The 13,667-nt window shown below is 45.0% G+C and overlaps 1 protein-coding gene across 1 annotated transcript; it reads right to left on the reverse strand.

Annotated features, from left to right (window-relative positions):
- Positions 1-1,841: 1,841 nt before the first annotated feature.
- On the reverse strand, positions 1,842-12,874 carry LOC307090091 (cadherin-related family member 1a; the record flags this gene model as incomplete). Its single annotated transcript, XM_079756634.1, has 17 exons — positions 1,842-2,414; positions 3,762-4,016; positions 4,441-4,669; positions 5,851-5,918; positions 6,475-6,639; positions 7,075-7,227; positions 7,949-8,152; positions 8,789-8,889; positions 9,067-9,145; positions 9,397-9,540; positions 9,883-9,999; positions 11,003-11,089; positions 11,228-11,317; positions 11,499-11,549; positions 11,655-11,800; positions 12,192-12,287; positions 12,811-12,874. 17 exons carry the CDS (start codon positions 12,872-12,874, stop codon positions 1,842-1,844), a joined length of 2,622 nt encoding a protein of 873 aa, XP_079612760.1.
- Between the last annotated feature and the right edge of the window lie 793 nt (positions 12,875-13,667).

Here is a 13,667-nt window from a genome sequence, read left to right on the forward strand (position 1 = left end):
GTTTGCCCAGCGTTAATACATACTCCGCTAAGGAGATTAAAGCGCTTTCTGTCTGTCTTGTCAAGCCCATAAAGCAGAGAGAGAAAGAGAGGGGGGATAGAGAGATGGAAGGGTAGAGAGAGGAAGAGGGGACAGGGAGGGAGAGAGGGAGAGAGATGAGACTGAGAAAGGAGAGAGAAAGAGCTATCAAAGGTGTACAGGTTTACTGTATCCTAAAGAAAATACAAAAAATCGAATATGATTTCTTTGTATAGATTTGTTGTATTTTTGCTGCTATGTTGAGGAACCAAGCCTAAGAATGTTACTCTTGTGCATTTGTACGATAAGATGTTATATAATAAATTCTGAATCTAAATTTGGTTGCCATTCTCCCTTCCTTCCATCCTTGACCTTCTCACGGTCCATACATCCTTCACTTCACACCTCCTCCTCTCCTCATCTCTGCTTTTCTAACTCCTATTTTGGTTGTTCAAAGGTTGTTCAACACCTGCTGTTAAACTAAATGCGTATGAATTTACAGATTGATTAGTTTTATGTACCATCAAGCTTTTCCGGTGAAATATAAATGAAAATATAAATCAAATAAAACACTAATAAATAAAACTAGAGTAAAAAAATCTATACGTTTGTCAGACAATATGTCCACTAATAATCTGGAGGGACTGAAAGGACTGAAGGGACAAGGCCTGCATGTTTCAGATATTTATTCAAAATCAGGACGGTACAAAGACATTACAAACGACAGGTCACATAAAAGGGACAGGCAAGTGTAATATATTATATACAGGTTAATATATGAACAGAGGTATGTGTTACAATAGTTTTGCCTTTAGGGTTTAAAGGCATTGGACAGAACAAAGACGGTTAGCTTTTAGCTGTGATACTAGCCATACATTTTATAATACAGGAATTTCTGAGAAATTTGAACACCCCAGGTCTTCACAAGTGAAGTAAGGTTTAGAAGATTAGTATATATGTCACTAAGGTTGATTTAAATCAAGCTGTACAGCTTCATTAGTACTCGATTTTTGATATAATAATAATTTATATACTGCTAATTTGGATATTTGTTCTGCAGGATGTTAACACATTTCGAATGGTTGCTAAATGGTTCTGCAATGCCCCGTTTGCCCCCCAAACTAAATACAATAACAGGATAATCAATAAAAAACATAATTTATAACCTTGTTTAGTAGAAAAGCATATTGTTAATATACCACAAATGTTTTACGTTGAATGCCCACAGTGGCACATAATCATAGTCATATACACACAATGAACAAATTAGGAATCCTACATCTCAAGCAGCCAATGCAAAGACAATACTACAGATTTTTTAGCAATACATTTGAATAGCCATTACTATTCTACCCTCTCGGAATCTTCCTCCAGCAAGCAATAGCATGCATTAAATATTATTGATTACTTTTGGTTCTCTTCCGACAAACATTCCATGGATTCAACATTGTATATGCTTCTCAGGAAATCATTTTGGGACCTATGTACACATCAGTACAGACAGTAACTCCTAATTATCCTCTTCCTGGGTACGTTGAGAGGTGCTTCCGAACGCTTGTTTACATGGTGCCACCGGCCTCTAGATGGCAGTGTAGCGAGCCTCTCAGGGTAATAACACAACCACGCCTTTTCCAATTCCTCCCGCCCTCTGACTTAAACTTGACCACTACGTTTCACTGACATTATTTAAACATGCAGCTCACCGGGTTATTATCCATTTGGGACTACAGGAGAGAGAGCACATGAACTACAACGAGCCGCCGAACGATGGCCGCTCCATCGCAGCTCCAGGAAACCGGCCGGCCAGCGGGCGTGACAGGAAGTCAGCAGTAGCCCTGGTTGCTCTCGTTGATCTTCTGCTCCAGCCTCATCTTCAGCTCAGACACCAGGGCGGAGCTCATGGTCTCCTTCCGGCCGGAGCTGGAGCCGGAGCCGGAGCTGGCCTTGGGCTTCTTGAAGCTCCTGGAGGCCAGCACGCCGGAGATGGTGGGAAGCACCCGGGGCCTCTCGCTCGTCCTCGCCGTGGACGCCGACGACGACGATGGCAGCGGCGGAGGCAAGGACGGCGCGTTGGGCGGCGGGGGCTTCGCACGGGGTCCCCCGGCGCCCCGGTCGGCGCAGCCCCCCTCGGAGTCGTCGGCGAGGAACTTGCCGGAGGGGCCGGCGTCTCTGAAGATGGGCATCCGGAAGGACCAGGGGGGTTCGGGGTGGCGCGGGCGCCTCTTGATGATGCGCCTCGCTGGCGAGATCCTGTTTGACTTGGTGTTGCGTAAGTACATAGCGGTGGAAAACAACACGGTCGCTCCTACCAGTAAGCTAATGATACCCGTGACCATGCCTAGCACTTTCATAGGACTGCCCCTACTTCTCTTTAAAAAGGCCGCCATGAGAGGAGTCTGTAAAAGAGCACAAATACAACACTTTTAATCGCACCCGAGGGTCCGAACGCAAGCTGTAAGACACCATTCGCCCGTGGGATGCGATGCGTGAGACATGGATGGGCGAAGCACTGACAGAGGACGCCCAGACAACCGATCGCTACTTTTTCCGCTGCTAACGTCGACTACAAAAGCTTCCACACATCCACTAGAACTACAGCACAGGGCTAGTCGCTGGGAATGCGTCTGGCAGTGTGGTGCGTTGCAGCTGTTGCAGTGTTTTTGATGAAGGCGTTGCATGCATATGGAGAACCGTTTTTGTTTTGTTCTGAACCCCAATGCTTCATTTAGGTGGTTGTATTTTTGGTTAGTTAGACAAATGGCCAGCAATGACAGACATTGTTGTGTAAACAAAAATTATAATTACTGTCCCGATAAATCTTCATAGCACTGTTTTAAACTTTCAAAACAATAGCTATCGAATTATAAAATTATTTTATTAATACAATATTTACACATAAAAAAAATGTATTTGATCATATGTGACAATATATAACTATGTGTGCTTTAGTACTGTTTTCTAGACAATAGAAAAAAAACGGAATATGCAACCATGAGTTTTGCAAAGCCCGCAAATGCCTGTTTTCCTTTCCACTCTTCACTTTGCCCGGCGGATCACTTTGATGTAGTTGCTCTCGGGGTGAATGCGGGACTTTTTCACGGCGTTACAGTACATGATGGTGGAGATGCAAATGGTGACTAGAATGAGCGTGAACACGATGCTGACACACATCCCAAACACGGTGAGCGGCCGCTTGCTGAGCCCCATGAAGTAGGACACGATGCGAGCCTTGACCTGGAAGCACAACCAAATCCACGACACCGAAGACACAACACCGGGAGAACACCGGGCGTCACCGCACCGCGTAACCAAGGCAACGACAAACAAACACCACAGGACTACGCCAAGACTAAAAACAACGCAAAGAATATTGTTCATAAAGCTGTTATGTGATGAACAGAAATTCCCCTAAAAAGTTAAAGTCGCCATATTGATACTTCGAGAGTTCGAGAACAACCAAGGAACCAGTTTTCTTATAATAATTCATAAAAAGTGAAACTATACCAAGATGGCGGCTTGTAATATTGCATGACAATATGTGAAACCCTCCAATGAAATGTAACAAGAAAGCGATTGAAGTAAGGACCACGATATATATAGTGCACGGAAAGGGCCTGATCAACCGTAACGGTACGATATCCCTTAAGCTACGACGATGGACAAGCGCTGCACTGCATAGCGCTGCAAGCATGCAAGCATGCTCAGAGCATGGGGGGCAGACGAAGGGGGCGTGCGGGTCTTACCGCCTCGGTGATGTCGATGTTGAGGACGGCCGTGGTGCTGAAGGAGGGCGAGCCACGGTCCCGTGCCTCCACCAACAGCGACCACTTGCACTCGTCCGACTTCGTGATGTTGTGGATGATCTCCATGGACTTGATGTAGGGCTTGAGTTTGATCACGCCCGTGTTGCAGTCGATGTCGAAGATGTTCTTGGGGTCCGCCTTCATGATGGAGTACTCGATGACGTTGTTGGGGGACTCTGCGTCTTCGTCCACCGCCTGTGGAAGTGGAGGTTAATAAATGACTTATGCATATGAGTGTGGACGGTGTTTCACTTAGGGATGCATTGATAGCACTCGTTCACTGCAATGTCCAATTTGAAGGCAAAAATGTGGGTTGGTTGGTATTTGCATTGGTCAAAACTGTACTAGAGTTAGTTAAGGGGTTAGGGCTAGGGTTAATTAAATCTAATCTTATTCAATGTTTTTATTGAACGGTAAAGAGGATGGTTGGAATATAGAGTAAAATTTTAAAAAAAAATCGTACTAGAAAAATCGTAAAACTGTTCATTTATATTCTGACCGATTTCTGTATCAACCACATTCTCCCGAAGTGACACCAATGTTCAACCGTATATAAGCACAATCTGCCACGTCTCCTGCCACTTTGTGTTGTCTTCTACCCGATCGGTCCGGTCTGTACCTCTATCCTCACGGGAGCACCGATGACCATGGTTTCCTCCAGCAGGCTCTCGTGGAACTCGGGGGAATGGTCGTTGAGGTCCAGCACGGTGACGAAGACCTCCGCCAGGCTGTACTCCCCCTCCCCGTCCTCCGCCTTCACGTAGAAGTTGTACTTGGAGCGGGCCTCCGCGTCCAGCGTGGCCCAGGGCTGGGTGGAGATCACCCCCGTGGAGAAGTGGATGGAGAACCTTGAGGGGACAAAGAGGAGACATCAAGAGCCTTAAGAACAAAAGATGCGTTGACGGTCTCAATGGAAGAAATCGGATGTTTACCTCAGAAGCTTTTTTTAACTGATAACTGCTCACGTTCGTATTTGTAAGACATTGATTGAAAGGACACCCCCTTGAGATGAACCAGACGTATTGCAGAAGAGTCTCTAGGTTTTATTCATATCAAGGCATGACAAGTGTAAACAGACTTTGTGCCCTCCTCCAGCAACAACAACAACAATGTAACGTCCTTTGACAGGTTTTTCAGCGTTTGAGGCTGATAAGGTGGAGCAGGGCCAACGAATTGCTTCAGCTGGGCTCTCAAATGCATATGCGGGCGTGGCAGCAGCAAAACAGCACATTCATTCTGATCTGACGGCTCACTTTGCCGTCAATTATAATCTCACACCATATACGGAAGTGTCTGGCTCGCTGTAATATGTGGCATCATGTGTGTTTGTCTGCTGACTACATGCACATGTAACGTTTGAATGACCCTGTGTGACGTAAACACCCTTTGGTAAACATAATAACTACAATGCCTGTTGTTGATCTTGGATTACTGCTGGATCCTGCCAGGCTACAGCTCTGGGATCAGTTCTTCTCCTTCACGCGTATATTCTCTGTGAAAATTAACAAGTTGCTTCGAAACTGATAACTTTCACACAATCACTTCTACTCCTTGCCTGGAGACACGCATAAATTTGCACTTTGTGTCTACAACGGCGGACGCCCGCTCTTCAGCGCGGCTGGCTCCCTGCTCCAGCTGTCATGTCGCGTGTTGATTGGCTGTGTGAGTTGGGCAGGGCAATCTATTTTTTGCCCCGCAATCCAATTACGAGATTAGCCAGCATCTCGCTGCCATCTTAGACTAAGCTGTTAGTGTATCGCAGCAGCACAGGAAACAGCCAGCTGGAGCCCTTTTCTTGCTTATTTACCCCATATAGAGAAACACACAGAAGTATTTTAGGGTTAGTATTTTACTGAAGATGACGGGGTCACATGGGTTGTGTCCTGAAGATCACACCTCGTTCTCTACACACACAAGATAACATGAATCACTTTGTGTTCCCAGAACCCAAACATACATGATGTGAAATGGGGACTGCAGCGATAAAGAGATCTACTCAGATCGCAGCAAAACTGGCAACGCTACTTACAAATCTGATCCTGATCCGTAAATGGTGTATTTGACTTCACCCCAAGGCCCAGAATCTGGATCAATGGCCTGGTAATAAAAAAATAACAAAAACAATAAGGGGGAGTTATAAACTGTAAATGATCAGCACATAGAAAAAACATTCAAACAAAGCAACCTTCATTTTGAAAATGATTCACACTAATGAATATGATGAGAACAGGCAGTGGAAGGTCTATTTAGTTAATTGAAAGTGGTGGAGGATTACACACAAAGTGTAAATCGCCCTGTGGGATTTAGGCCCAGCAGGGGCTGTATGGCTAGCAGGCAAGCCCTTCATGGTTTTACCGTAAGGCTCAAAAGCAATTTGATTAACCTCCGGGGAACATAAGCTTTTTTTCTACTCCTGCCTCATTTCTATTGACAGGAACTCAAAAACTCAAACAGCATGCAGTAGCTGACCCAGGTGTAATGTAATTGCTATGTTATGAACAACAGGGGTTAAAAAAGTATTTGGGGAAACGATCCACAGACATCGGACGAGTTATGCCAAGCAGCACAGGGTATTATCTAGGCAGGATTGCCAGCAAAGTTACGTAACGCTAAATTGGTTGGTGGGACGGTGCTTTCCTGTTAACGGACTCACCGTGACGGACACCAGACTGGACCCCCCGGGGGAGTTCTCGTCGATGCGGGCGATGTAGTACTCAGAGGTGAACGCCGGAACGTTGTCGTTGGTGTCCAGCAGGTGGATGATGATGTCGGCCGTGGCGCTGAACCTCTCTGGTGTGTCGATCTCGATGGCCAGGAGCTGAAACACAGCGGCACACAGAGTGTTTACGTAGTTGTTATGCTAGCCGGTGTTGTCTGTGTTGTATGTAATGTTGGTGTGGTGCGGAAAATCAGGACTCTCCTGGAAGAGACGATGCTTAGCCCCACTAACACTAAGCCGTATGAGTAATAAATGCATGAATAAATATTTGCAATGTGTTAATAATTCAGTAGGAAACAGTAGTTTTATAGATATCGTCAGAGTGGTACTTTGGGTAGCGATGGTAGAGAAACGTCCCTAAAATCAATTATATAGGGATGATAGAATTGTCTACTCGCAGAACTTTTTGATATTTATACAACTTTTCAACCCTTTGGCATTTGTGTCCTCGCAAAAGTTACGAATCAACACCTCTGTGAGTGGAGAATAAATTCACGGTGCTGGACAGCTCTAATGCACTCATTCAGGTCTGACCTTGAAAGTTAAGGTGGAGCCTTTCTCGTAGTCGATCCCTGAGGTGTCCTCCACGATGATGGTGACCTGGGCCTCATTCAGCACGGTCTGCGGCACCACACGGAGCACGCGACCCGGACCAACCAGCCTCAGTTTGAACTTAGCGTTGGCTCCCTGTATGGGACCGGGATATCAATCAGTTATCAATCAGAAACGCAACAAGACACAAAACAAGGCATACGCACATTGGAAGACTACTTCAGCATTGACGCATGCGTTTAGTGTGGGAATTTGTGTTTGTGGCGGAAACAGAATGCTATGAATTCAAAAGTGCTTGTCCTTGCTAAGATAGCCGTGGAAGAAGTGATGCTCACATGGGCTTGAACGTTGAGTAGAAGAGAATAATGAGGTCAAGAGATTTACAGTAAACAGTTTAACCTTTAACCTACTGGGGGATTGGGAAGAGAGATGCATCTTGAATACTATTCTAAAAGTTGATGTTGGTTGTCATGTTTTGAACGTGTTTCATGCCAGTTAGAAAAGACAGCAACAATGATGTTAGGCTGAAAACTTTGCCAATGTTACTCAGGCATTAACAGTTGTGAATATCTTGAAGACAAATGCTGCTATTTCTATAGATTTAAACCCATATTTATCCCATCCAATCCCTTTATATGCCTTTATCTCGAGCTAACCTGGTTTCAAGAGATCCATGTTTTTGTTACAACATGCTGCTTTCAACACACGCACACAGGTCCTCTAAATTAGCCTTAGTACCGGAGCCAACTGCCACATTTCCCAACCGAAAAACGTATTAAATACCTAAACACTACATATAACAGTACAACCAAGGAAAGACCCGACTGATAATGTTACCAATAATGCTATTGATCACCTGATCGGAGTCGTTGACGGTGATCTTGAATCCCCTGAGGATCTCCCCGGCGGGGGGGTGCTCAAACATGGTGACCTCGAAGCGGTTCTGGGGGCCCGTCTCCCCGTAGAAGGTGGGGGGGTGGTTGTTGAGGTCCACCACTCGGACCGTCACCGTGGTGATGTCGTAGTCCATGGGGCCCTCGCCCCTGCCCACCTCGATGGCCTGTCGGGTGGTGAGAAGAAAGAACTAGAATCATGCATGTCGCTCAGAGGATAGCGCAGTCAGCTCTGATCTTCTTCTAGGTTCCCTCTGTGATTATATAAGAGGAAAGTTCACCCCTTGGTCTAGTACATTCACTACAAAGAACATATTATACTCCTTACTTCCCCAAACTAGGAACCTTCTCCCCTTAGTCCACTACATTCACCACAAAGCAGATATTCTGTCCCCCAAATAAAAGGCTTTTTCATTCAAGTGTTACACTCAGTTGTTGAAAGCTGGATGTTGAACAATAACAGAAACCTACCAAAAGGCTTATGCATTAAGAATGCATTTATATGTCTTCTCATTTAAGTATATGGATAAGTTTATATACAATGTAATATAATAACAATTATATAATGTATAATATTATAATACAATATAATTTGGTATAAAATACAATCACTGTGACTTTGAAATTGAGAGAGTACAGGGCTTATGAGAGAAACAATCTTTTTTTCCAAATTCCTGTGTGCGTGACTACCATGTTCTACCATGTGCTCTACCATGTGTTGGATGATGTTTAGGATGTGAGTATTTTTGGACCAGAGGTGAGCAGGCAGGCGGTAAAGAGCAGCGATTAGAGGGCAGTCCCACCTTGACTCTGATCTCATACAGCTCACTCCTCAGCTGGCTTGGATTCGTCGTCAGGCTGATGCACCCACTGGTGCTATTTATGTCAAAGACGCCATCGCTGCCTGAAAACGTCACGACAGAGAGACACAAAAATAAAAAGACGGAACGTTTCTAAATCTGTGAACGGATGACGTTGAATGGACACAGACAATTTACTTTTTTTGAAGTGAGTTCTTATGTGAGTCATTAAGGTCAATAGATTGACAGTGATTGAAATAAATAGGTTATGAAATGCTTACCATTCATAATAGAGTAATGAATAGCGTTTGGGTTGCCTTGATCCCCATCCTTGGCATATACTGTAAATATTTCAGAACCCTAGACATTACAAGAAAAAAAACATTCAATTGTGTTAACATAATCACAATAATAAAAAAAATACAGTTTTTATATTATAAAAAAAAAAAAATCATGAAAGTCTTAAATCTTTGAAAGGCTTTGAATGGGTAAAAGATTCCAGAAGAAAAAATTCATCTTCAAACTTCAAAATTGAAAATTCAAGATTCAAGATTCAAAATTCAAAATTCAAGATCAAGAGGAAAAAATAAAATAAGAACACCATGACTTACAGGAAGTGAGACCTCATAGATATAGCCAAAGTAGGGCGTGCCGACAAAGGAAGGAGGCGTGTCCTGGGAGTCGACCACATTGATGGTGACGGTTGCCGTGGAGTTCATCACCTGGTGCTGGCCTTTGTACTTCCCACCTCCGTCCTGACCGAGATACAATTCTCTTCGTTATTATCATTATGTGTTGTTGTTTGGTTAAATTAGCATTTCATCACTATAAAATACAAGATTAAATAAATATAGTCGTATTTGAATTTGTTTGAAACATGTCAACTTTTCCTTAAACTGCGACTCAAGAAAGTTGGACTTCTGACTAAAGTAATTCTTAGAGCTGTGATCATTCTGGTTCTGATGAACTTTTAAAATCTTTCAAGACACTACACTGTCTTGAGAGAGTGTGTTATCATTACAACCCAGATGAGTGCTGCGTGTTCAGTTCCCGCACAGCAGGACAATGCCGGCTAAGATGGCGGAGAGGGGGCTTGCCTGGGCAACCACAGTCACAAAGTGTGCCGGTGTGGTCTCGTAGTCCAGCGTCTCGTTGGCCCTGATCCGCAGCACCCCGCTGTGCCCGTCGATGGTGAACTTAGATGGGGCTGAGCTCTGATCACATGGGGATGGAAAAGTAGTTTAATTAAAGGGGGGGGGGGAATGAAAGGATAATAAAGCAATGATTCGTATAGATAATTAATTCAGAGTGTGGTTTGCGTGTGTCTGTGACCATGTGTGTGTGTGTGTGTGTGTGTGACTGTTTGTGACTGTGTGTGTGTGTATGTGTATGCCTGCATACCCGTGTGTCTGTGTGTGCATGTGACTGTGTTTGCCTGTGTGTGTGTGTGTGTTTGTGTGCATGTGACTGTGTTTGTCTGTCTGTCTGTCTGTCTGTCTGTCTGTGTGAATGGCTCAGCACCTCAATCTGACCATGCAGTGTGTTACACGACTACAACCCTGACAGTTGTTGGCCCAGAGCGACCCCTGAGCCTGGCCTGATTCCATGCCTTGCCCAAATGTAATTGGAATTGGATCCACTGGGGTAACACCGTTTGCAGACTGGTCCCAGGCATGATATTTATCCTTGCCTTGGTTTCTGTATTACGGAAACGTATGACCTTTTATTCCCTTTAAAATGTCTGCAAAGCACTGAACTCCCAATGTCCTGCTTACCTTTTGTGTTGCAGTGGTTCTCTTTAACCCTTAGTGGCCATATTGGTTCTCAAAACTGGGCCTTATTTACCTGGCGGCCATCTTGGTTCCATCTTGGTTCTATCACTCGCTGGGTGGGAGGAACTGAATGCGGTATTCTGCATTCAGTTCCTCCCACCAAGCGAGGGTTTAGAACCAAGATGGAACCAAGATGAACCAAGATGGAACCGAGATGGAACCAAGATTAAATAAAGATGGAACCAAGATGGACACAAGATGGAACCAAGATGGAACCAAGATGGAACCAAGATGGAGCCAAGATTGAATAAAGATGGAACCAAGATTGAACCAAGATGGAACCAAAATGGAACCAAATTGGAATCGAGATGGAACCAAGATGTCCGCCAGGTAAACGAGGCCCACAGCAACCCCCGGGAGGGCACGTGAATGCGTGACGTTTTACCTGCAGGTAGTAGGAGACGCTGCCTCCCGAGCCCATGTCTTTATCCACGGCGGTGACCTTGTAGATACTGCTGCCGGGGGCTGTGTCCTGTGGAGCGGGGAGACAGCCCGTCAACACGTCCTCACACACAACGCTCACATCTGCACCCGCACCGCCCTCAGCCTCCACCGGGTCGTGATGAAATCCACATCATCAACGGGTTTTTTTACCCCCCTTCATCTTTACCTCAGGGACGTCGATGGCGAAGGGAAGGTTCTGGAACTCGGGTTGTTCGTCGTTGGCGTCGGTGACGAAGATTCGCACCGTCTCAGCCACCTGAGGACAAAGGGGGAGGGGAGTGGTGGGGACTGAGTCACTGACATGTCTTCATCACCGCGCCACAAAATAACACCAAATTATTTTTACATGTATATCTCCATGGCTGTTAAAAAGCCCCTGAAGGTGTGACTTCATTCTCACTCACACAAGAACAATGGCCTCGCGCTCAAACACTCACCTTGTTGCGACCGTCGGTGATGCTGACGAGGGCTGAGATTTCAGCTTGTTTCTACATAAAAAAAAAAAAAAAGAAGAAAACATGAAGTCATCACCTGCCCCGAGAAGAAGCCCATTCCGGTCATATTCATTTCCTGTTGAATCTCGATGACCTCACCTCTCTGTCAAGTTCCTGGACCAGAGTCACGTTCCCTGACTTGGGGTCCACCCTAAAGTACTCTGGGGACCCCAGCTCGAAGGTCAGCCCGTATCGCACGGGGTCCTCCTCCGGGTCTGTGCCATTGAGCGTGTACACGTGTGTTCCTACAAAAAAGGAAAATACCAAATCAGTGTTCAGAGATTTCGTCTCCATTATTAACCCAGCAGCAAGTGATGCCATTGATGCCTTCATTCCCAGATAAAAACAAAACGGGGGGAGGGGAAGGTGCTTAGATTAGGCGACGTGATTCCAGAGATAATTCATCAGGGCGTGAACGGAACACGAGAGGAGAATCAGGTCGGGTCGGTTGAGTCATCTGCAGCTATTCCTCTGCTCCTTATTAGCCTGCGTAGCTTGGTTGTCATAATCTAGACAGTCTGACCGGGGCCAGACAACACTGCCACGCCTTTGTAACCTGCATCAAACACACCTTTGGGCTGGGACACATCCACACACACACATACACATGAGGATACACAATCCAACACAACTCACCCACTGGCGTGTCCTCTGAGATGCTGAACAAAGCCATGTTGCCGTGGGTAGCTCCGGGTCCATAGTCATAGAAATACGGTGCGTAGTCCGATTGCCCTTTTTAAGGTGGAGGTGAACAGGGGGTAGGAACAGCCTTGTGTGAGCCGATGTTGCACAACTCTGTTAAATACTCTAATAATTTATTGACACTGTACTCTTTTAACTTTTAAGCATCTGCCACAATCACAATTCTTAAATGTTGTTGAATACTGCATACAAATAAAATAAGGTTGTGTATGTCACACTGAAGGATATATAAAATAAAATATATATTTTTGACACTTACTTGCTGAAACGGCAAGTGTAGCATGCAGAAGAGGGAAAAGGAAAGAAGTGCAAAATAAACACATTTGGAAAGAAAAAACCCTGAACATGAATTAAGAGCAAGTGGGGAGTTCTACAACACAAGACACAAGCTACAAGACCCAAGCCACGACTGCAATCTGGCACGCGCCCTGAAGCAAGACGGTGTTAAAGGATAAGCTGGATATTACCAAGGCACCCAGCCCTCGCACCGACAACAACAGGACACAACAGTAACACAAAAAGGCAGTGAGCCACACAAACCCAAAAGCCATACCTGAGGTGAGTTGATGCAAGGCGAGCAGAAACCACAGAACCCGCGTTCGCTCCTCTGCGTTCATCCTGGTGAGGAGGCGAGGCTTGGCCGGATCATGTGGAAGGAGCGAGCAGAGCGGCGAGAGACCAGCCCTTTCTGGAGGTGTTCTCAGGAGCTCAGGGGAGAGGAGCTGAAGCAGATTCTCAGACGCTAATCCAGTGACGTGTCGCTCCTCTGCCTCCACAGGCGTCTCGGTCGTGGCCGCGTCGGCTTCGCTTCGGGGCGGCTCTGACTGTAGGGTGCGCTCACGTGGACCCCCGGAGACGTGACGTTTCTCACCCTTCACAGGTGTTTTCACACCTCAGCGCAGTCATGATGGAGTAAGAGCGTCTGTGCTGCGGTGGAGCACAGTGTCATTCGTCTGTTAGAAAATAAAAGACTGATTAGTCAACATATGTCTACTTGTTTGTTCTTCCTGTTGTAGGTTTAAATATTTTGTATAGATACATATTTATGTATAATATTTAAATATATATCTATAAATAAATATTCCTTTATATTCACTGATGTTCATATATATATGTATATTGTTGGTTTAAATATATAATAATGCACTAACAAAATATATAAAAGACTATTTTATACATATTAAATATTGTACAATGAGTGTATGGTTGTGTGAGAGTGTTTGCATAAGTTCATGCTTGTGTGTGTGTGGTGTGTGTGTGTGGTTAACACACACACACACACACACACGTGTGTTACGTGAATAAAATGACACAGTTAAGTATATTAATATTAAATGAAGAAAACTTATGTTAATTGTACACAAGACGCTGCTGCAAGTGGTTATGACTCACGGAGACACCTGATATTCT

The sequence above is a fragment of the Pollachius pollachius genome, assembly GCF_949987615.1.
Source record: "Pollachius pollachius genome assembly, chromosome: 19".
NCBI classification, from domain to species: Eukaryota; Metazoa; Chordata; class Actinopteri; order Gadiformes; family Gadidae; genus Pollachius; species Pollachius pollachius.